A 24634-nucleotide genomic window follows, 5' to 3' on the forward strand; every position below is an offset into this window, starting at 1 on the left:
GAGCCACACTCAAGGGGCCAAAGGGCTGCATGTGGCTCACAAGCAGCAGTTTGCCAACCAAGGACCTAAAGTATCAAGACCAATATGTTACCAATGGGAATATTGAGGTCTGAGAGGTTAAATAAATTCCAAACAGCTAGTAATTGTTAAAACAGTAAGTCACTCAGACCTGACCTCAAACCTGAGATGTAAAAAATAATCACATGACAAGGTGACTTGTGTGTCTCTTTGCATTTTTGTCATCCAGGGCATCCCTTTTCAGGGTTGAGTTTGAGGGGTGTAGGTTTAGTATGAGTGGATGAGGCCACATCTGACCTTCCTGGTCAGCTCATGTGCAAATTGATCCCAATCCAGAACACTTAACAACCCAGGGTAGGCTCAGAGTATGGGGCAAAGCTGGGGTGGTGACTTGGTCTGGGCTGTCCAAAAGTGAGCCCCAGAACTGCCTCATGCAGCCCCAAAGACGGGGCACTCTACATGGGAAGTGACATACAGCAGGCACTCTAGAAATGCTTATGGCAAGAGCAGATGTTCCCAATCTTTGGATAGGCTAAGCCAAAGCAAAAAAGGTATTCTGCCTGGGAGACCCCAAAGCCATGATGCTCATGGGCCTCAGGATCTCCAAGACCTTGATACAGGATATCCCTGTGGGTCTAGAGCCTAGTTCATCCAGTTGATGTTTTTGGCGACTGTCTTGGCAGGAGTTTCTGGAGGTCCCTGGGCATAAGCGAGCCTTACCACAGCCCGACCCCAACCTGATCCCATGGAGACCCCTTCAGAGGCCCCATCCCTCACCCTGAGATAATAATGACCATAATGAGAACAGTCACCCACGTGTGTGCACAGCACTTTACAGGTTACAAAATGTTTCACATACAGTTCATCAATTCCTCACAACAGCCCTGTGAGGTAGGCAGGACAGAGTACCTCTTCCATCTGTACAGATGTAGAGACTGAGGCCCAGAGAGGGCGAGTCACCTGTTTGTGGCCACAGGGCAAGTAAGTGGCACAGCTGGGACCAGAGTTAGGCCTCATCCCCGCCTCCAGCCCCTGGCTCTCTCGGCTGGTATGCTTTCCTCCAGGAGGACCCCAGCCCTTGTCCACAGCATCAGCCACGCCTGGCCCGGGGGAACAGAGGTCAGACAGCCCTGCTCCCGTCTGGCAGCCCTGTCCCCACCACCTGCTCTCAGCAAACAGCCAGCTGGGAAGTAGGCTCACGCCCTCCACTCTGCCTGCTCCTTCAGGCTTGACCTGGCAGGGTGGGCATATGGGGCTGGAACCTCCTTTCCTGTTTTCCTGAGTGATCCCTCCCCACAGGGGAAGAGAAGAAAAAGGAGGAAGAGGAGCAGAAGAAAAACAAACTGAGTTGAAAGAGGGCCCTGAAGCAATCAGGATGTCAAAAGTTTGCATTCCAACTAGCTATAGGAAATAGTTTTTTCTCTTTTTATTATTTCAAGTTTTCATAAAAATCCATAATTATTGAAACCCAAGTTACAGAGGAAGTTTGTAACTTTTTAAATTGAATTATTGACTGCTGCACATTCATCAGCTTCTGACTTCAGTCTGTCCATATGTGCTTCGGGCTCCCCAGGCCCCGACTTCTGAGGTCCCGGTAGAAAGAAGGGAGGTGGTGAGGGCCAGAGGGGCAGTCGAACACAGGAGATGGGGCAGGGAGGGGTGGCACAGGACCAGGGAGGGAGCCCTGACCCATGCTCATATCATCTTCATGTTGAACTTGCGAGGTGCATCGGTGGAGCTGATGCCTGCGTCCGACTTGCGTGGCACGTACTCAATCTCGATGTTGTGTTTCGTGTTGCCCTTGCCCCGGCTCCAGAGGAACAGAAGCACCAGGCAGAAAAGTACAACGCCCAGGAAGGAGATGAAGCCCATGGTGGTGGCGATAATGAGGGTCTTGATGTCGAAGGGGAAAGGCACAGTGGCTCGGGTGCTGTTGGCCTCTCCCTCGCCCGGCTGGTTGGAGATGAAGGCGAAGGTCTTGTTGGGCTGATGGGGCCAATCAGGGGAGTAGCTGCGCACATGCAGGTGGGCGGGCATGGAGTCGTTGCCGCCCGCGTTGGCTGCAATGCACAGGTACGTGCCGTTGTCCTGTACCTGGGCATAGCGCACCTCCAGGGTGCCGTCGGGGAAGACTGTGAGCCGCCCGTTGCTCTTGGCAGAGACCAAGTGCTTGCGGGGCGATAGCCAGAGGATGGCGGGAGGCGGGTCACCATCGGCCCGGCACACAAACTGCACCGTGTGGCCCTCATCCACAAACACCTGTTGGGCCTTGCGGTCCCGGATGCGGGCACGGCGGCAAGTGAAGTAGTTGGGAAGGAGCACATCGGGGAAGTCCTTGAACTCCTTGCCCTGGACAAACTCGGGCGTGGCACACGTGGGCTGCTGCCGGTTGAAGTTGAGTCGCCAGCGGCGCCGGAAGACCCACAGAAGCCGGCAGTCGCAGGCCAGCGGGTTGGAGTCCAGGATGAGTGTCTCTAGGTTGCCCACTGAGTGGAAGGCGGACTCCTCCAGGGTGGTCAGCTGGTTGCCAGAGACATTGAGCACACGCAGGTAGTTGAGGCCACGGAAGGCATAGGGCTCCACCATAGCCAGCTGCCCGCCCACCAGCTGGATCTCCTGCAGCCGTAGCAGCTCATGTAACATGGAGCCCTCAATGGTGCTGATGGGGTTGTAGGAGAGGTTGAGGAAGCGGAGATAGACCAGGTGGCGCACAGACAGGTAGGGCACAGCAGTCAGGTTGCAGTGCGTGATGGATAAGGATGTCAGATTGAGACCATAGAGGCAGTTGGGTGTCATGGTGTCCAGATATGGCCAGTGGGAGATCTCCAAGACCTTGAGCCGGTACAACCTCTTGAAGGAATAGTCCCGGATGGCATTGATGTTGAGGTGCCGGAGCCTCAGGACGATGAGACCGTGTAGGTGGGACAGTGCCTCAGTGGGGATGGAGGTCAGGTTGCATTTCTCCAGTGTCAGCTGCTCCAGGCTGTTGAGGCCACTGAAGGCTCGATGGGATATGTAGACAAGGTCGTTGTCACCAACCTCCAGTGACTTTAGGTTGTACAGGTCCTGGAACATGTAGTCCAGCAGGATGACGATCTTGTTCTCGCTGATGTCCAGCTTGGTCAGGTTACTGAGGCCGGTGAAGACTCCCAGGGGGATGAGCTTCAGACGGTTGCTGCGGAGCCCCAGCGTCCGGAGGCTGAAGAGGTTGTTGAAGGCGCCAGGCTCCACCGTGCTCACAATGTTCTCATTGAGCTCCAGTGCCTCCAGGTGTGGGAAGCCGGCAAACTCATCCTGGTTGAGCGTTTTGATGCGGTTCTTGCCCAGGTCCAGCAGGCGGGTCTCGGTGGGGATGCCCTCGGGCACGGCCACAAAGCGCTTGCGGTGGCAGAGCACAGCTCGATCCTGGGCAGAGCACTCGCAGCGGGGCGGGCAGCCTGTGGCTGAGCCTGACAGGACCGAGCCCAGCACCAGCAGGAGGATGGGCTGCCAGCAGGCCAGGAGGGGGCTGGGCATGCTCTTCTCAACCCCTGACAGCATCCTCTTGCTTACCTATAGCCAGGAACAAACACAGTACTGAAGAAGCAGTTAAAGAATAACATTTGGTTGAATCCCACCCTCAGCCCTCCGTGTGCCCCTGCCCTGTCAAAATAACCCTGACCAGTGCAGCTCAGAGGTTAGAGTGCCAGCCTGTGAGGGTTCAATTCCCGGTTGAGGGCATATACTTGCAGGTTCGATCCTTAGTCCTGGTGGGAGGGCCTATGGGAGGCAACCAATCAATGTGTCTCTCACCTGGATGTTTCTCTCTCTTTCCCCTCCCTTCCTTGCACTCTAAAAATCAATGGAAGAATATCTTGGTGAAGATTAACAACAAAAAACAATTAAAAAAAGAAAAAGAAATAGAAAAAGAAAATCTCTGACACAGACAGAGGCAAGGGGCTGAGTGGCATATGACACCTGCCTGGGACCCCATATGCTGGGTGGAGGTGGGGGGCTCCTGTCACCCTGTGCTGCTTCCTCCTTGCCCAGAGCCCTCCTGAAGGACCTTTCCAGCATCTCTGGGATCAAGGGGATTCATGAAAAGGAGAAGGCCACCTCAGAGGACCCTGGTATTGGCCCCCAGGCTATATCCATCTCCTTTACATTTTTGAGGTAGTGTGACTAGGCGTGCACTGTGCAGCCCCCACCCCTGCATCCTGAGCCACTGCTGCCACTGGTGTTCATCAGAAAAAAAGCCAGATCTGCTGAGCTGTCCTTAGGACCAAAGGGGCTCAAAGCTGAGGCCTCTGGGGACACTCTGCAGAGAAGCATATCTGGTCCCCAGCCTGTAAGCAAGGGCTTCTGTGGCTGCTAGGAACCCACCTCACAACCTGTAGCCTGAGCTGCCCCAGGTGTAGACACCATGGCCCCCTTCTCATAGGACTGCAGTTGAGTCCACAGCCTGAATCCTGTGCCCTCAGCAAACCCAGTGGTACCTGTCAGTGTTCACGAATCTGCTCCCCAGTGGGGTTTCTAGATCAGCGGAGGGCACTCCCACCCGGAAAGTCAGGACCCAGGCCAATGCCTCCCGTAGTGTCTCTCCAACTCCCCCTCCTCTGGGTCCCACAGAGACCCATCTGAGCTCAGGAGTGCAGGACACAGGGGATGAGTTTTCATGGCTTTGGCTCCTGCAGTTCTGTCCTCCTGCAGTTGTCTGCCATCCCCCACCTGTTTAAAACCTCATCTTCTGGGCCCAATTCCATGTCTACTGCTCTGAGAAGCGATTTCTGATCCCAAGTAGGAAGTATGCTCCCTTCCAAAGACCCCTGCAGCCTCCACTGCTCTGTCTCTTGGGATTCCCATCACCTCCATCCTAGTGCCAAGTTAGTGCTGCTGCTAGTTTGAGGGAGGCAGGCAGGCCCTGAAGGGGCTGGTTCACACTGCAGCTCTGAGGACATGAGGCTTGTCATAGCTGGACCCTGAGGGCTTAGGTGGTGGTGACAAAGGTGACAGTGCCAGGGCTGCAGGTGGAGTGAGCAAGGGGGTATGTAAGGCTAGCCCTCCATTACTGCCTCCCAGCCTGTGTTCAGAGGCTTTTGCTCACACTTGTACCCAGATGGTCTCTCCATCTCCTCCTCCCCTCCTCTGTTCTACTACATGAAAAACTGGTCCAGCAAGGCAAGAAGAGGACTGGGAGGGCTAGTCTGGGCTTCTCCAAACTCCAGGGGGTGGACAAGATGGCCTCTGGGAGCCAAGCTGCAGTCCTCCCACCCAGCCTGGCACCTTGGAGCTCTGCTGCCTGTCCATACCTCCCTCCCCCACAACATGACCCTGAGGGGAACTCACTACAGAAAAGGGAAGCCCAGGCTGGGACGGCCCATCTCTCTGCCCCAGCTCAAGCCCTCTCCACCTCTTCCAGCTTCTTCCCACATCTGTGCACAGCTTCCACTTTTAAGGCCACAGTTCTTTTCAACCACACTTCAACCCTTAAGGCAACCAGGGCTTGTGATGTGGGTAGGGGAGCTTATAGCTGCCCAAGGATACCCAGCCTATAAGGGGGAAGGGCTTCAGATCTGAGCCCTGGTCTGTCAAACTCCAATAGAGCCACACACTTTCTAATGCTCCAGGGATCTCCAGGACTGACAGGTGCTTCCTGGTTGTAGATGGACTAAATGATTGATTAACCAGAAAGGGCTCTGGTTGTCACTGACATGTTATGGAATTGCAAGATTTTTCTATCCCCAAGGGCTCTGTCCACCCCCCTCCCCTCAGCTCCTCTCAATCTCTCTCTAGACTCTTCTGTGGTTTGTCCTTTCCCACCCCACCTCCACTGCTTTCCATAGTCACACATGCTCCAGTGACCCACTAGAAAAGGAAATATCCTGACAGGTGATCAATAATTGAGCTGACAGCTGAGGCCAGCGCTGGTGTGAGGCTGGCGACCTGGAGCGGTAAAAAGAACTTTTAGCACTAGGGGTTGGGTTGGTGGGCAGGGTGGAGGGGGCTGAGGAATAAGAGGGATTTAGCAAGGCCACAGGCCACCTGAGATGTTGGTAAGCCCCTCACACAGGCAAGAATCTTGTATTTGAAGACTCTACCACCTTGCCTCAACTTATCCATCCGCCTCCTTTCCCACCACTCTGCCAATGAAGCCTGGTGTTTCAGCCTTGTTCTCAATCCCTGCCTTGAAGCCATCTTCGGTTGGAGAACTCTCCCAGCCTCCTGCCCAGCAGCTTTGTGACCTTCCGCCCCATCTCCTCCTGGACCTACTCAGTCAGAAATCATCTCTTGCCTACTACACTGAAGCACCTTCCATTTATTAGTGGTGCTATTATGTAACTGAAGTATAGCACACATCATTCTAAAAATGATTTGAAGCCAATTGACAGAAAAGCTATGCAATGAGGTGATAAAAGGATAAAACTAAAGAAGGCAAGCCAGTCAGGAAAGAATGTCACAAAATCCTGAATAATGAAGGTGAGAGCCTCCTGGTGACATGAGCAAAGAGGGACCTATGCTCCAAAGCCTCAGCTATTCCATGTGTTTAGTTCTGGGTCAAAAGGTCATGGGTGTATCTCACCTGTTAGAGGTTGGGGTATCTAAGGGTCAGCGGTGTGGTGCAGCCACCTCAGACCTAGGAGTGGCACAGACAGACCCCAGCGAATGTTCTTGGAATGGAGGTGTGTGTACCTGAGTTTTATAAAGTTTGAAGTTCCTCTGATGGAGCTGACTCTGGAGCAGGCAGCTGACAATTAGAAACCTGGGGAATTCAAATATGCTGATAGAAAGCTGATCAACATTGCCCTGTGTGGCTGCCACCCTCAGGCCTGGCAGATGGACCCACAGAGCAATGGTCCATGCTTTGTAGGACCAGGAAAGCTCCAGAACACATTCTCTGAATTGCCTCATCCCTTATCTTTTGCATGTGGCTATCCTGAAAAGTGGGGAAACTGAGGCCTGGAGAGGTTAAGGTGATTGCCTAAGCTGACACAGCAGGAGCATAACATGCCTATAAGGTCCCTGTCACCTAAGGATGTGGCAGGGTCATGTCAGGGCCCTGCCCCGCTCTGCCACCAAAACTGGCACCATTAGTCCTGCAGGTTACTCCTGCAATTTCCAAGGCGAAGTGTTTTATCACTTTAATCAGTGTTTTATTTTGGATCCTTGCCCCCCGAAGGGCTTCCCACAAGAGCAAAAGTTAAAAAATTGGACCAATAAATGCAAAGGAAGTAAACACTGAAGGCATACAGATAGGTAGGCAGAGGAGTCGTGCTGGGACACAATGCTCAGACCCCACAGCAGCCCGAGTCCTTCCAGTCCCAGAGCATCGGGGCTGTCTGTCACCCCCAACAGACCTGTGCTGCCACCATCACACCCTCACTCAGATCCTAGGGCAGACATGGCCCGGCTCAGCTGCTCCCCCTGCCAACCCCTCCCCTGTGTGACCAGGGGCATTGCCTGTCCTCTCTGGCCTATTTCCCTTACTGTGCAGTGAGAGGCTGGATTCCAGGGTCCCTGAGAAAGCCCACAATAGAAATTGTACTTTCTCTGGCTGGAAAGTCAATATCCTAAGTATGGTTGGGGGATTAAAACAAGTGGGGGCTCAGGCCTTCAATTACAGTTCCGCCAGGGCTAGAGGATCTGTTTGAGGGCACTCACATTGTGGCTGTTTCCTCTGGGGTTGAGGGTGGCAAAGGGCAACGGTAGAGACAGAAGGGGCACGGGGACACCTGTGGGTGAACTTGGAGAATCACCGAGGAAGGTCAAGGGTGGTTTTACCTCATTTGGCAGCCCACACAAGCCAATCATACACCTGCTCTTATAAAACAGCTTGGACTAACATTTGTAGAGCACATGTTACAGGCCAGGTTTGGAGCTTTATACACACTGTCTCACACCAGCATTCAAAAGAAGTAGTTCTTACCCACTTTACAGATGAGAATAGCCGAGGCTTTCAAAGGGAATTCATGCCTTATCAGGGGTCTTCAAACTACGGCCCGCAGGCCACATGCAGCCCCCAGGGGAGTCTGATTCTGCCCACCAGGTTTTTTGGGCAGTGAGCGCAGCCAAGGTGTTACAGTAGAGATTAGTAGTTCATATAGTCCGGCCCTCCAGCTCTCTGAGGGACGGTGATCTGGCCCCCACTTTAAAAAGTTTGAGGACCCCTGCCTTAGGTCTAAGCCACAAAGTTAGGAAGGCAGCAGAGCTCTGCTCTTCCTGACCCAAGACCTGCCTGGTGTGAAGTGCAGATTATTTCAGACACACAGGCCAAACTGGATGGGGCAAGCATGTTAGGACAGCATGAGGGTAAGGCCCCAGGGGCAAAGGAGAGCACTGGTCCTTAGGTAGCTGCAAGTAAGCACCCTGACTCCCCATCTATCAAAAAATGGTATGTTGAACACACTGAATTTTTCTAGTGTTTTTCTACTATACCATTCTCCCATGCCTGTGGTATTGTCTATGCCAGAATCTCATCTAATTTGGAGTCTGCAGCATCACAGGTTGAAGACTCAGTGTTACTTGGGGACCACAGAGATCCCCGGCACACACAGGCATGAGGTCACTGGCAGGGAGGCGCTGCTGCCATCACTGGAACTTTGGGGATGCCAGGGCCTCTCAGTTCTCAGCCTGGAAAACGAGGCAGGTATGCAGGATCTCATCTTGACCCAACACCCTAAGCTCCTATGACTGGTCCACAGCAGGAAGGAGTAAATATTGATGAAGAGGATGGCAGACCTTGGAAGGGGGGCTGAAAGCTCCTAAAAGGGCCCTGCCCCGCTCTGCCACCAAGAAATTACCAGGAGAGCAGGAGAGGGAGAAGGTGACAGAAACAGAAAGGCACATAGTGGGCAAACAGGTGAGAAAGGGAGAGGAAGAGAGAGGCAGAGAAAGCAGAGGAGAAAGATGGGTAGCTGGGGCGGGGCAGGAGTGGTGGAAAGACAGAGTGAGAGCTTGCCCTGCAGACTCTACTACTATTTTCTGAGCTCCCGCTCATGTAACCTACCCAAAGTCCTAGTCTGTTAACACACCCTGACCTGTCTTCACTACCACCCCCACACAGCAGGGTTTATTACTTGGAAGAGTGAAAGGACTCATGATGGGTCACCAAAGAATGGAGTCAGAGTCCTAGTGACTTGCCTGTCCCCAAGTCCCTGCCTGTCTGAAGTCCCTTTGCCTTCAGCTCCAGAGCACAAAGCAGCTGAATCCATTTCATGAAATGATAAAGCATGTTAGTAGAAAGTATACCCACTCACAGGCAGCCGTGGCCGTGGTGCTGGGAGTGGGGTGGAGGTAGGGGAAGTGAGGTCAGTGGGCCTTTCTCCCATTGCAGTGGTCACGCCCACGCCTGGAGACTGGCCGCCCACCTGGCCTTCAGGACCCACTCAGGGTCCCTCCCCCATGCATCTCTTCTCAAGCCCCCAGGAAGACGTCTGCACTCCCCTCTGCAGAGCATTGCTGGTGACTTTATCTCTTCCCTTCCTCTGTAGTTGGAGCTTCAACAGCCCCTCCCATTCTATGTTCCCCAGGGCAGGGTTGGGGCTTACACAGCTCAGCACTCCTAGGCCATCTTCAGCTCATCAAACAACTGCCCAGACACTTCCCAGAGCAGCTCTGATCCCAGTGAGGCTTTTTACAGAGGCTTCATGGAGGAGGTGTGAGCTCACACTGAACTACAAACACATTTCCACAGGCCAAGTAAGGGGTATCAAGACAGCATCTGACAGAGGGAACAGTGAGAACAAAGGTGGTGGTGTGGACTGACTGGACTGGACCATGTGAGAGCAGTTAGGTTACTCCTAACAGGTAGGGGTCCCTACTAGATCCCTTCCACCCCAAATCCTGAGGGGGCCAGGACACTCCATTCTGGCTTTCTACAGCTGGCCCCTGATGAGGTGTGAATGGCTTATAATGGTCAAGATGTGAGCTGCTAGTTGGGGGAGCTCAGTCCTGGGGAGGGAGACTGTGCACAGGGGACCCTGAGGGGAGGCCTCAGCACCCAGGCTGGGCTCCAGGAGAAAGGCAGCTGGTTGGCAGCCTCAGTTGTCTCCTGGTCTGCCTGCCTTTGTTATTCCTCTCTTCCTCCTCTTATTCCTCCAGCTGCCCCACAAGGAGAGAATCATCAATCTGAAAGAGAATTGAGATCATGTCCTTTGTCATGTATAATTCTTTATTTATTTTCCTCTTGCTCTAGATTCTGGCAGAGTTGCTGCCCCCTTACCCCTCCCTCTGTGTGAGTGCCTGCTGCCCCTCCTGATATTCCCCACCCGCCCATGCCAGTCACCTGCCCCATCTCTTAGGTGCACTTGGAAAGTCAATCCTCTCCCAAAGGTGCGCATATGGCTCTTAGCTGGGGCTGGACTGGAGGGTGCTGACTGGGCCACCAGACCGCTCTGGCTGCTGCAGCTGCTTCTGTTTGGCCTTGGGTGTCACCTGGTCCCCTGCAGTGAGGAAGGAATGCCCCTGCCTGCCCCATCCCACCAGAGCACAGTCCATCCAGGAGGTACCAGCCTGCTGGCCAAACCATGGCCCCAGGCCATGTGAGAGATAAATTATGAATTTTAATTGTAAAAGTATCTTCATGTTTAAAAGCTTTTTTATATAGGCTCTGCCCTCCAGGAATGGTTGACTTCATGGGGAGAAGCAGGAATGGGGCAAAGTCTAGAGGAGGTCACTAGGATCACAAGTCCCAAGCCTTGCTCCAGCCAGTGCATCCCTGCCCTGCTGTGTAATCTTGAGTAAGTCCTGGATCTCTCTGGGCCCTGCCTGCCCCTTCCCAGGATGGTTCTCAGGTGAGAGAACAGTCAGTGAGCTGGGAGCTGGGAGGGGGAAGATAGGAGGGGCCATTGGTTCTGGGAAGCTTCCTTGCTGTCTGTGGAACCCACCTGAGTGAATGACCCCTACCTGGATTGGAGCTGTCTCAAAATTGAGGAGAAGTAGGCAAGCACCCGTGTGGTGACCTTAGGGGGCTCAAGGAAAACCCAAGTCCTACACCCCCTTTCTTATCTCGTTCCAGGTCTGAAATACAAACCCAGGCTCTAAGGGGGGCAGGAAAATGCCCCTGAAGGCCTCCAGCCCCTGCCCAGGTCAGTGACCCCTTGGGAGGTGCCTGGCAGAAATGTCTGCCCCATCTCCAATCATCCACGCATCCCCTCACAACTTCCTGGGGCCTTCTGGGGCCCTCTCCAAGCTAGCCCAGCCTTCAGGGATCCTTTACCTGGAAACAGCTCAGGTTTTGGATCCTGGAACTGCCAAGACCACCTGGAAGGGCCACAGGCCTTGAACTTGGGAGAGAGGGAGGTCATAGCATCAGAGACCCAGCACAAAGTAAGTAGGGGGAGCTCAGGGGAGGGGGTGCCTAAGGGGAGTCATAGAATTAGTGTGAGATTTGAAGGCCATATAGTAAAGATAATTGGAAAGCCCTGGTATGCCAGACATCATTCTAAGTACTTTACATATAAAAAAATCACTTAATCCCAGCACAACCCATTGAGGTAGGTCCTGTTATTATCCCCACTTTGAAGATGGAAAAAAAAACAGAAGCACAAAGTAGTTCTGCAACTTGCTTAAGGTCTCACTAATAGCATGATATGAACTCAAACATGAATATCTTAATACTATTAGGTTGGTATAATATCGCCATTTTACAGATTAGAAAACTGAAGCACAGGGGTATACAACTTGCCCCAAATCACAGTGATAACTGGCAGAGCTGGGATTAGGCCAGAGGCAGTTAGACCCAAGGTTGTCCTGACCACTCTTGCATACTGCCTCCTCCAGATTCAGGTTCAAGGGCCTGCTGAGCTGCATGATCATTAGCAAGTAGCCTTATATTTTGGGCCCTAAAATTATCAGTCAGAAGAGGGAGTGGCAGACTTCACACTGTCCTCACAGGCTGGGGGCAGAGAGTTCATGGAGAGGGGAGGGAAGAGGCATTTATATCAAACATATATATTCAGTGCTTTGTACAGTGACCCCACCAATCCTCACCACATACCCTGTGAGGAAGGTACCATTAACCTCATTTTACTGATAAGAAAACTGAGGCTCTGAGCCATTAGCTCATCTACCCAAGGTCATTGGGCTTTTCTGACTCAGAGGCATGATCACTCACGCACAGGTGAGGAGATGAAGACCATCATCACACAGATGAAGAAACAGGACCACTGGACCACAGGGATCTGTCCAATGTCCCACAGCATGTCAGAGCTGGGCCTTGGAAGAACCTCCACCTTCTGACTACAGCCACCTTCTCTCCCCAATGTCATGCCAGGGTAACATGGTGAGGCTTGCTCAGGAACAGGTAAACAGTTGAGTTATTTCTGCCTCAAAAAGGGGAAAGATTTTAAAAACAACCCCCAATACATCACAAACCAAGATCCACTGGGTTATTTATAACACAGACAGGCTAACTATAAAGAAAAACTCTTGCCCTTCTTCTGGCCCTGACTGTTCAGAGCCCTCTCTGATCAACTGAATCTTGGCCAACCCCTTGCCTAAGCCCATTTTTCCAACCTGGTTTCTAGGCTCAGTACACATATGGGTGCTGTGTTCTGCTCAGGTGCAATCAATGCCATCACCCAGCTCCCTGTTTCTGAGAGGCCCAGATTGCGGGGAGGGCACTGGCACATCTGGAGGTCGCTAAGGAACGCCCCAAGAGGATGCAAAGAGTCCAGTGCAGGCCACAAGGGCAGAGCCGAGACCCATGAGCAGAGAGAGGCACAGGGGAGGCCCATTAAGCTTGGTGTGAGGAATCAAATGGCAGATCAGATGGCTCAAGATGTCTTGGTAAATAGTGAGTGAGCAGCCTGTCATGAGAGGTCCAAGGATCAGACACTGAAGAAAGACTGTTCTGCTGGGATCCATACCTCAGTAGCCCTTCTTAGCTCTGAGATACCCTCATCTTGCATCAAAGTAAAGGGATTTGAGTGTATATCCAGCCCTGTGCCAGGCCAGGCAGGGGAAGGCTGCTGGCCAGGCCCCACTCTTTTCTGGAGTTGCCAGCAGGTTCTCTGCAGAGGGAAGCAGAGGAGATGGCAGAGAGATTAACTCCTTGAAATGGGAAAAAATAAACACACACACACACACACACACACACACACACACACTAATAACATGTAATAAGTGGTTGAGATAAAGAACAATACCATGGTAATGTTACCCTGGTGGCAATCAATCTGGGTTTCACATGAAATAGGCATAATTATTCTACCAGTCCTGTCACTCCTCTCTAACTAGATCCAGGGGCCCCTGTCCAGGCAGGGGAAGGCACCAGGCTGGCAGAGGGAGCTACTCCAAATTACCTTGCCAGTACTGGGCTTCCCAGCCCCTGTGAGTAGGCAGAGGGCTTGAGGGCCTTGAAAATGCCCAGGAGCCAGCTTGCTCAACCACCTCTCAGTCACTCAATGGTAAGAACAATCAGGGAGGTGGGAATGAAGGAAAAATATACATTCATTCTATTCTGTTTGTTTCCCAAGTCACCAAACTCTTATTGCATACTCACCAATGTGAAGCCACACAATGTACCAGGGTGTAGAGAACAGGTTTTCAGGGTCCTGGACATTATTGAAATAATGAAGCGCAGCTCCCTCTATCTCCCAAGCTAGGACCACCCCTGCCCATCCCGGGGTGAACACAGAGTCACTGAGGTTCCTTTGACTCTAATGCACAGGGGCTCAGGCTCTCCTTGCTCCTTTTCCATTCCCTCTTCATCGGGGAGTCCTCCCTGACTGTTGTTGCCCATCTTTCAAAGCAGGGATTGTACAGACAGCATCCCCACAACTGGGGAAACTGAGGTGCAAAGGGGATGATCACTTAGTGAGCATGTGTTACACACTGGCTGCTGCCTGTCTCAGCCCCATACACTGGAAACCTTGAGTTCCAGAAATGCAAATCAAGACCAAAATGTTGACCATTTTATGGTGACGATGGAGACACCTGAGCATAGGAGTGCGGGTGAGGGTGCAGAGCAACAGGACATCACCTCCTGCTGGGGACACAAAAAGGATTCAATCACTTGAGCATGTTTTCGAGTAAAGGTAACTGCAAACATGCCTCCAGCCCATAATTCCACTCCCAGCTCTGTGCTTCAGGAGACACAAGGGGTTTCACAGCAGCACTGTTTGTAAGAGCAAAAAGGAAAACAACCTACTAACGGAAGAACAGAAAATATTCTGTGTGGTGTCCAAATGACAGACCACTGTGTATCAGTGGAAATGAATGAACAACATCTACTATTATTTGCAACAATAGAGGTGAAGCTTACAAATATGATGTTGGATAAAAAAGCAAATTCCAGAGGACTGTGTATGGTTTCATGTTCTTTTTACAAAGTTCAAAACAACTAAAACTGAACAATTTTTATGTATCAAAATATATGATTTTAAAAGGCATGGAAATGCTAAATAGATAATTTAGGGTAGTAGTTGCCTAAAGAAAGAGGCTAATAGATAAGGTGATAAGAAGCGCATGGGAAGATATACCTCATTATTAAATGCTAGCATTCAGGTTGGAGAGTAGGGTCACAGTGTTCATTGTATTGTTATTATTGATATTAAATACATTGGTTAGGTAATTATCAGGCCACATCCAAAACAGTGAACAAGAGCCCCAGAGCAGGGGCCAGGAGGAAGGCATTCTAGCCTGAGCCCCATGCTTGTTAGTAGGGACTTGAAGCAAGGCATTCTACCTCTGTGGCTTTGTTTTCTAGCTATCCAATCAAATCTCTGTACCACTTGCAATGGTAAGACTGAGAGCACCTCACTGATAGAAACTATGAGTAGCCAGCATTTCTTGAGAGCTTACTGTGTACCAGGTATTGCTCTAAATTCCTCGCATACTTAATCCTCATGATGACCCTAGAGGTAGTAAGCACTGCTGTCATCCTCACTTTATTGATAAGGAAACTGAAGCCCAGAGAGATGAAGTAACTTGCCCAAAATCACAAAGCCAGGCAGTATGGAGCTGAGATTTAAACTTGGGCATCTTGACTCCAGGGTCCAACCTTAACTTCACTATAAAGTGACCTGGAAGGAAATGAACACACATGAGGAAGAGACTGTTGTCAGCACAGCTCTACCAGGCCCATAGCACCCGAGGATATTCATTCACTCGTTTATTCAACACAGAAACAAAGGTCGGCATCAAGAATGATTTGAACGCATTTGGAAATGATCTTGCCCTCACACATGTTCTCTAAAGATCAGTCCCCAGTTCTACTTTCTGTGTGTCTCTTCAACATCTGCTACTACCTCAGGACCCATTCCGTCTCTCTTCCTGGAGACCCCTGACCGTCTCAGCCCCCAGGAACAAATCCCATCCTTCTCTGAGTGTCTGTTTGAGAGCACCTTGTCTTGGTTCTCCTCAACCTCAACCCCAGCTGGGGCATCCTTGATGTCACCCAGGTATTCCTTGCCACCAGCCAACAGCTGCTCCCTTGGGCCTCCCAGTGTCTTGGGGGCCAGACAGAGCTCAGGGAATGGGCACAGGATTGCCCAGGATGCTCACGCTATCCTTGGGAAGCCATGGGAAGACCTAGCCTGGAGCCAAGCAGGCAGCTCAGCAAGGATGTGTAGAATAAATGCATGAATGAACAGGCTGGTGTGATTCTATATATTGTACAATACAATGTGGTTCTACTAGTATGCTGTGGGTTCCTGGAGGAGGATCAGTGACTTGAGCAGTCAGGGAGGCTTCCTAGAGGAGCAGCAGGAGAAAGAAAGGAGAGGGTAGGCCTCTGGGTAGGGAAGTTGGATCAAGGCAGGTGATGGGGGGATATGTAAAGGGACTTACCAGTGGTAACAGAGCAGAGAGCCATCAGGAAGGGGTACCCTGGGCTGGAAGGCCATTATCCTTCCATAGATGTGCCACATGCAGGGCAGACAGACCAAGAGACGCTGGCCAGGAAACTAGCTCTGACTCTGAAACCACCACCTCCTCCTGCCTCCCCTTCCAGGCCCTTCCCTAGTCCCACATGATTCACTCCCTCACCTTCCATCTGACACTGCCTCAGGCCTCCATGGGGCCCCTGCACAAATCACTTTACAGCTTCACTTCTCAATAGCTCCGACTGTCATCTTCCTGCTGTTTGCTTGGGTAGGTGCCTGGAGTACAGCACCATCGCCGGTACCAGGTATTCTGCCTGACTTTATGGTGAAAGCCCATATATGTGTGTGTCCCTCTAGAATACTGGGTTTTAGAAAACAATATCTGATATAGGAAAACTGAATATTCAGAGGCAGGGGATGGAGGAGCTGAGCATGGATCAAAAGGAACTATTATGGGGGTAGAGTGGTCTCTCTTAACTCCCTCATCACATTGGGGCCCTTAGCCCATAAGCCATGCATGATCCGTGGGCCCCTTGGATTCAAGACCCACTCTAATTCCAGGCTCTGGGAGCACCGCAGTCCTGACCAAGCCCACCTCACATTTAAATAGGCAGAGGGAGGGAAAATGGGCCAAGATAACAAGAATACAACAGAGGGCTGCCTGGCCTTTGCTAAGCCCATTCCAGGAGGGGCAGCTGGGTACTGCCTGAAATCCCCATCTGAATTCCAAGGAGTTTCTGGCCTATCCCTTCTGTCTCCTCATTTTCTTTCTCCTGCCTCAGGCCATGGGGAGAAAGGAGGAAGTCCAAGCAAGCTGTCCCAGCAGATCAGGTGCTGGCATCTTCCCAGAGGTGTGAGGTCTCTTGAGAGCCACCTGGCCCACACAGGAACAAAGAGTCTGGGACAGCTAACCCTTCCTTCCCTCACCAGCACTCCCACTGGATGAGGGGAAGCCCCAGGTTCATTGCTCACTGGGCAAGGAAGGCCCTGGTGCTGGGGCTGTCAGCATAAAGACCAGGAGGCTGAGCCCAGAGCCCAGGGCCAGGCTGCATGCCCTCGGGCAATCCAAGCCAAGCAGAGGACTGAGGGAGGGCTGGACTGGCAGGGAAGGGGTTGTCCCCCACTTCAGGACCTCCTACCCTCCCACCCCACCAGGGCAGAGCTGTTCCCATTCTCTAACATATCCCTCTTCCCCACCCCCACCCCAGGAGCTCTGAGAACAAAGAGGAAATGCTGCTGGCTGGATGGGGCCGGACTGGGGGGCCCAGGACAAGAACTGGGAGGGACTGCCCATTGAGCCTGGAGCCCCCCCACCCCCACCCCCACCCTGCTCCTCACAGCGGGAGCCACCTGGAGGGACACACCGCCCAGGGTCCCTTAGCCACCTGGGAGGTGGGGGAGCAACAGAGTTGGAGGTTCCCTTCTTATCTCCTTCTTCTCAGCTGGTTTCCACCTCCCACCCACCCTGTCTCAGAATGAAAGTGGGGCAGGAGGAGGTGAGAAGCTAGGGCTGAAAACAGACAAAGGGGAGGCTCTAATGGGTTCCTGGATTCCCCGCAGACCCAACTCCCTCTCCTCCACTTCCCCTACCTGCCATTCTCCCCTTTCTCCTCACCACTGGGGTTGCTTCCTGTAAGGGAAGGACGCTGCTTGTGGGGAAAACTGGTCCCTGACCTGCATCCTCCGGTGCTGGCTCGGGTGCACGGGGGCATCTGTGGTCTCAGGAGAAAGGCAGCCACCCAGCCTCTGAGCCGGGACGTACCCGTCAGGGTCAGGGTGAACAGTGCTCAAAATGATCAGCAGGACTGGGACTCCGGTGGGGGTTCCTCCACAGCTCCCTGGCCCCAGCTAGCCAACCGGGAATTTGTTGAGGTGGAGGAAAGGGGAAGGAAGAGGCTTGAAGAGGGTCAGATCTGTGACCACCCCCCCCCCCAAAGGATTGTGGTGCCCCGCAGTTCCAGGGGCCCACGGCGACCCCCAAGAGCGCTTGGCAAGGGGCTGCCGAGCTCACCTGCATCTCTGGCCCGCCGTCTGTCTGCTCGGCTCTGTCACCAATTGCATGTCTCTCAGGCCAAGCCACAGCCCTGCCCAGCTCTCCTCAGCCTCCTCCGCCGCCGCCCAGCAGGTCTGTCCTGCGCCTTCCCGGAGCTGGCCCTCGACTGTCCGTCTCACCCGACCCGGCGGGAGCACAGCCGAAGCCGGAGACAGGCTGGGCCCCGGGGCGGGAGGCGGGAGGCCGCGGACCCGGCAGCCGGAGGGCAGGTGGTTCAGGATGCTCTACACGGGCTCCGCGAACCTGGTTCTGCGTCCGGAGCCGGCCTGGCGCCGCCGCTGCCGCTGGGGCGGGGAGGGAGGCCGGGATGGAGGCCGGGAGCGCTCCGCAGCGGGGCCGGGGCCGGGGCGGAGGCCCGCGGGCAGCGGCCACGCATGCTGCTCGGAGCCCCGCGTCAGGAGAGGCACCGAAGCGGCGCGGGTGGGGACTCCGCACGCTCCCGGGCCGGACCCGCCGCCGCCGCCCCCGCTCAGCGCAGGCTCCGCCCGGCCGGGTCCGCTCCGCCGCGGCGCCGGGAGGGAGCGCGGGGAGGGGGCGCGGGAGGTGGGGGGAGCGCGGGGAGGGAGCGAGGAGCCGGCTCGGGAGAGGGGGCAGGGCGGGGGGCAGCGTGCGAGCAGCAGGAGCCGGCGGGGGAGAAGGCGCAGCCTCACCGCCAAGGAAGGGGGAGGCAAAATGGGGGTGGGGGGGAGGGGGCTCGTCTCTTTTTCGCGAAGGGGGTGGGACCGAGCAGCGCCCCAACACTTCTCTGCACCCATAGGACGGCGGAACTGGCCTCTCGAGGTAGCTGGCGTCCAGGTGTCCAGCCTTGCACATGGCGCCCCCCGCCCCCCCCCCCCGAGTCCGGGCTCGGGGCCAATTCTTGGCCAACGTGACCCTCCCTCTGGTGTGCGCGCGCCCTCTGTGTGGCCGTGTGCGTGTGCATGTGAACCCGAACGACATGTAGAATCACCGCACACTGCCCTGTGAACGGACACACGTACGTCAAGGGGTAAAGCTCCCCACCCGGTCAGGGCGGTTGGGAGAATGGTCCAGAATCTCTGCTCTGCGCCTTCCCCCCTCTTCTCGGAAATGCCTGCGAATCGCTGGAAGGCCCACAGGCCCACAGGCTGGTGTCCTAAGGGGTCAGGCGCTGGCTGAGTGGTTTTACCCCAAATCAGATCTTGCACCTCCCTTCCCCTTTGCAGCTCGTTCCCGCCCAGCCCGGTTTCCTGTCCAGCAGAGGGCAGCAGGCCACTATGTAAGACTCCAGCCACAGATACTGCACACAGAGACTAGGAGAGGGCCGCATAGAGCTTCCGTCTGGATTCAGTGGGCCCTCTACTGGTACCCGTGCAAAGGTCCAGGAGGTCCTGGGCTGGGGCCACATACTCAGATGGGACCAGGGAATGGGACCTCTCCTCAGATATCCAGATCCTCCTTGACCAGCAGATAACAGAGAATTGGCTGGCAAGGGTGTTCTGGTTAAATAAAGCATGCTTAACCGGCTAAGACCCTGAGGACCTCACCTCCTTCCACTGTGCATTCCCTTCCATCTCCTTGAAGCCAGCACTTTAACACTAAGCTAGTTTGATTAGGATAACTACTAATGCTGATTTTCACCCCTTCTCCACAGATGGGAGTGCATTCCTTTATCACACTAGTGCTCCTTGGGCCCACAGGAGTAGGGGTTCTGACAGGCAGAGAAGCTGAGGCTGGGTGGAGGAGACTGGCCCAAGGCCTCTCAGGCTTAAGACAGACCCCAAGATCCTGTTCCCAGTGCCTCCACCCACCCCTCCCATGGAGCAAGCCTGACATTCCTTGCTGATAACCTGGCTGGCACAGTGAGGCCACCAGTCTCCCCCCGGCTCCAGCATAATCTTGCTTCTCCACTGTTCAGCCTCACACACGCAGCCCAAAGTGTTGCACAGACCTTTTGTTCCAGCTAAACAGCTTCTGCGTACCTCTCAGTCTCACTGCCACACCACAGCTAGGGACAGTCTTGCCTGGAGAATGATCTCCTGTCTTCTATGTCTGTGTCCATCCATCCTCATCCTGCGTTTGGCTGGAGCCCCCCTCCTTGCAGAAGCGGATGCTGTGCTGCTGTGCCCTCTGCATTCACCCTCCAACAATCCTGGGAGGAGATGCTGCTCCCCTGTGACAGAGTCAAGGAATCCAAAGCCCAGAGAGATTACTGACTTGCCAGTGGTCACATAAGCTGGTAACTCATCTGGAAAGGGAATTTGAATCGACTTCCGGGCTGAGAAAAACCAGTGGGCGGCAAGCTTGGCTGAAGGACTTACATGTGGGAGGGGAAGAGAAACAGCACAGGAGTCCTCCTCCCTTCAAGAGCCCAGCGAAGGCGGCTCCCTGGCCCCTCAACTCTGCTGCCTGAACCCCAACACAGGCTCCTGGCTCCCCCGCACGGGCTATTTGTGAGTTACCCGTCTCCTGACTCCCACGCCACCTCCTCCCACCAGCCCAGCAGGAATAGACACGCTTATGCCCCACTGGGCGTGAGCGAGAGCAGACCTGCAAGGGGCTGGGAGTGGGGAGGTGAGGCGGGGGCGGGGCTATTCCTGGTGTGGCGTCTGACTAGAACAGCCCAGCCTTAGCCTGTTTCCACCCCAGACTCACCTGCTCCCTGCCTCCATAATCTCGTCAGGGAAGTGGGAGCATGCCCAGTGTCCCCACGATGCTGCCTGAGGAAGTTGGCATCCCAGGTAGGGTTCTCTGGGGCCCAAAACGTGCCTGGGAGGAATTGCCCTGCAGCCTGAGTTCTACATTGCAAACAATATCCAAGCCATTTCATCTCCCTGTTTCTCCAAAAGAAATGGCCTGTTCCAGCATCCCCGGTCTTATTTCACCAATGGAAACAATGGGAAGAGAAAGGCTTTAGGGAGAAGAACTTACAGAAAAGGCTTTTTTGAGGATCCAGCCTGGGCTTGGTGACAGTGCAGTTTCCTGGCCTTGTCATCAGAGACCCCATGAAAGGGAGGCCTGTTACTGGGCCCTCCCTCGTCCAGTCAGAGCCTCTACATGAGCTGCAGAACAGTATGGAGAGCGGGGGTCCCAGGGGTCCCAGAGCCATGGGGACACATGAGAGTGGCCCAGTCCGGGTCTTCACTGAAACAACCAGGGGAAAATCCAGGAGCTACCACTCAGGCTCATCACACCTCCCAGCCTTTTTCCGCACTGGCCCACCTGTTTGGCATGCCCTCTCCGTCTCCACCGGTGCTTCAAGACCAAAACTAAGACTGTTCTCTTCTATTCCTGTCCTCTCTCCCTGGACTGAAATAGCCTCAGCGACAAGGCTCCAGTCTCTTCCCTCTCTGTCCTCTGACTAGGAGCTCCCAATGGTAGGCCCAGAACAACATGTTATATGGATGGGCACAGAGCAAATCCTGGCTTTGGAGTGAAAATTCAGCATCTCCCATTCAATCAAGAGCTGACAACTGTGAGAAAGAGCCAGCCTGCTGCAGTCTGAGTCCTCACAGCAGAGCAGAGAAGCTGGAATGGGTTTACCAGGGAACTCTGGAGAAGGGGGCAGGGCCCTCTAACATTATTCCTCCCTTATGGTAAGCCAGGCTCTGAACTGTACTTTATGTACTTCCCACTTCAAGACTGGTACTTCTGTCCCCACTGTACAGATGAGACAAACTGAGGTTCCCAGGGGACTGTTGAGTTGCTCAAGTTCACTCTGTGTGCAAGACGGCCAATTGGGTTTTGCCTCTGATGTCAGAGCCCAAGCCCTCTTTTCCCTGACTCTGGGGGAGCTAAGGATGTAAGGTGAGGCTGGGTCCCCCAAGAGCACAGGAAGGAATGGATGGTACACAGGCCTGCCTGTATGCCTGCTCTGTGCTGGTCCTGCCTCTTGCATCCCAGCAGCTTGTGAGGTTTTATACTAATGACCATTTCTGAAGGCACTTGAAATTAATGACAGCTCTAAAAGGCTGGGGCAGTGGAGTCACTGCTGAGACCTCTAATTAGCAAGAAAAACAAAGACCAGGAGACCAGGAGGTGGGTGGGGGCAGGGCAAACAGCACGGGGGATGGAACAAGAATGGTAGAGTGGGTTGGAGCCAGCACCCAGCTGGAAGTGCCCATGCCCCACTTCGCGCTGTAAATTTGGTTCTGAGCTCTCTTATTGACTGGCTGTGTGACCCATCCCCAGGGAAAGTTCCCCAGCTCTGCAGTGAGGTGTTGGCTTGGGGGGTCTCTAAGCACAGGCCTCTGTGGCCCTGTCTAGACACTGGGGAGAGTGGGATGAGGCTTCCCATGGGGGCTCCTTGAAGGACTTCGAATGGCATCTGTTGCTTCAGCCTCCTAGGGACTCAAGGTCATTCCTGGACTCCCGGTCTTTGTTTCTCTTGCTAATAAGAGGTCTCAGCAGACTCAAATGCCCCAGCCATTACTTAATATATACCCAGTACTTGATGCTGGGCCTGGCACGCAGTAAGTTCTTGAGAAATGCAGGTGTTTTCATTGTTATTATACTCACCGTTATGCTTGCTGTCTGCCCCTGAGCCCGAAGCCCCCCTCATAACGGCCCTGGCAGCCTTTCCACTAGGAAAGGCCTCGACCGGGTTCTTCATCCTTTGAGGATCAGGAACTCCCAGAAGGCTGGGACTGATCTTGTTGGCCTACAGCTTCCACAGACAGCCCAGAGTCCTGATTCCAGAGGGTCTGATTTGTACAAGTTAAAGACTGAAATCCATTAGTCAGAACAGACCAATGGGTTTCTCTGTGGAAGGGGCCAGGATTCTCTCTCATTGATGTTTCTAACTCTCTATCCCTCTCTCTTCCTCTTTGTAAAAAATCAATAATATATTTTGATTCTTCAGGAGTACTCTTAAGCCTGCAACTCTCACTTCCCCTAATCTTAGGGTCTTGGTCACCCTCACCTGCACTGGAAATATCCCAGTATTAGCAACATCCATTTATCTAGAAGCATGTAGGCAGCAGCCTCCACTACTTGGATTCACACTAAGAACCAGGGGAGTCAAAAGGCTCTGTAGAGAGACAAGGTCCCAGGGCTGGCCCCTGCTCAGCAGATTCACACAGCCCTGCTGAGCTGTGTGCCTGGTTGTGCATCCATAGCCGCTGAGAAGCAGGAACTTTGTCTGGGGCCAGTCAGGAAGGGAGCTTGTTAGCCCTGCCCACCCCGAAGCACCTCTGGGAAATACCTGATGTTCCTACCTTACAGTTAGCTCTTCTTAGAACACAGGGAAGTGTACACTCCATTACATACACACACACACACACACACACACTCACACACACACCATTGAAATAATTAAGTTGAGAGCAAAACAAAAAAGCAAACACAAAAGGCAGTTAGTTTGTGTGAAGGGACCACTCCCTGGTCTTTGGGAATCTGGGCCTGGCAGAACAACTTTTCCCAAGGGCCTGGGCTCAGCTATCCCCATGGCTCCTGATAGGGAGTACTTGCACTAATGTGTGCAAACAGGCAGCATGATTAGCAAATCCATTTATTAAGTGCTTGTCCTGAGCTCTGTTATGCAGGAAACTTGTTTATTAACTGAAGTCTGAACCTATTATTAACTTAAGTCAAAAGCAGTATGGCAGTTCAGAAGGTCTCCAGCCTCAGGGCCAAGCAGTCTTGAGTTCCAGTCCTGGTCTATCTCTAACCTTGTGATCCTAGGCAAGTCATTTCACCACTCTGCGCCTCAGCTGTCTTGTAATAGGCAGCCCTAAGATGACCCCAGAGAGTCCCTGCCTTCTGGTATCCTGCCCTCCCCACCATGTGTGCAGTCCCCTACCCTCCAGTGTGGCCTGGACTAATAGGCTCATTTATGGCAGAAGTAATACCACTTCTGAGATCAGGTTACAAAAAGACTGCAGCTTCCATCTCTGGTGCCCTCTTTCCGTTACATGCTTGTTCTCTAAGACAGAGGCCAGTTGCCATGTGAATGGCTGCTCTGTTGAGAAGCCTGGATGGAAAGAAACTGATGTCTCTAACTAACACCTCACAAAGAACTGAGACCTGTCAACAGCCACATGAGCAGGCTTGGATGCAGACTTCCCCAGGTCCAGCCTTGAGGTGACTGATACTCTGGCTGACACCTTGACTGCACCCTGTGAAAGGCCTTGAGCCAAAGGCACCGAGCTAAGCCTCACCTGACCCACAGAAACTCTAAGAGAATAAATATTTGTTGTTTTAAGCCACTGAGTTTGGGGTAATTTGTTACAAAGAAATCGATAACTAATACCTGCTCCATCTGTAAAATGAGCATAAAAACTCCTTTTTCCCAATAGGACTGGGCACTGAGACAATGCAGGCAAAGTACCTGCTGCCAGCCTGGGTGAGAAATGACAGAGCAACTAGGTGCTTATCCAGTAGAGTTGAAAAGATGCACACACTGTGACCCAACAACTCCCTCCTGGATATATAACAGGAGAGCTATGCCTATAGAAGCAAGAGCAGGAACACTCACTGGGGTGGTGTTGTTGGGAGAAGGCATGAACAGAATGTTCTCAATCACACAGTGGAACATTATGCAACACACAAAACAGATACGCTGGAGTTACCTGTATCAGTGTGGGTGACCCCACAAACACTATGTTGATGAAAACACCCCAGACATGTATAACATAGTACCATTTACACGAGGTTTAAAAACAAACCCTAGTCTGTGTATGGATGCCTATATATATAGGAAAAATATAAAAACATGCATAGGAATGATCAACACCAGTGCTATTTCTGGGGAGAGAAGCCACGGAGGTAGTAGAGTTGGGCCTATCCCAAACCCTACCCACCG

At 53.2% G+C, this 24634-nt stretch overlaps 1 protein-coding gene across 12 annotated transcripts in view; it reads right to left on the minus strand.

The window, feature by feature from the left end:
* Positions 1-830: 830 nt before the first annotated feature.
* The window catches only part of LINGO1 (leucine rich repeat and Ig domain containing 1), a 208333-nt gene continuing 184529 nt past the window's right edge, over positions 831-24634 (minus strand). For 7 of the 12 annotated variants that reach the window (XM_084905789.1, XM_084905787.1, XM_084905790.1 and 4 more), the window contains one exon: positions 831-3570. In XM_084905789.1, the coding sequence (XP_084761915.1) occupies positions 1714-3570 (1857 nt within the window). In that variant the 3' untranslated portion in view covers positions 831-1713. Of the gene's footprint in view, positions 3571-12863; positions 13008-13131; positions 13985-17832; positions 18664-19783; positions 20006-24634 lie in introns of those variants that run through there. The other 5 variants (XM_084905786.1, XM_084905795.1, XM_084905796.1 and 2 more) reach the window with 5 other exon arrangements.

The sequence above is a fragment of the Pipistrellus hanaki genome (assembly GCF_964339955.1).
Source record: "Pipistrellus hanaki genome assembly, chromosome: 1".
Taxonomy (NCBI): domain Eukaryota; kingdom Metazoa; phylum Chordata; class Mammalia; order Chiroptera; family Vespertilionidae; genus Pipistrellus; species Pipistrellus hanaki.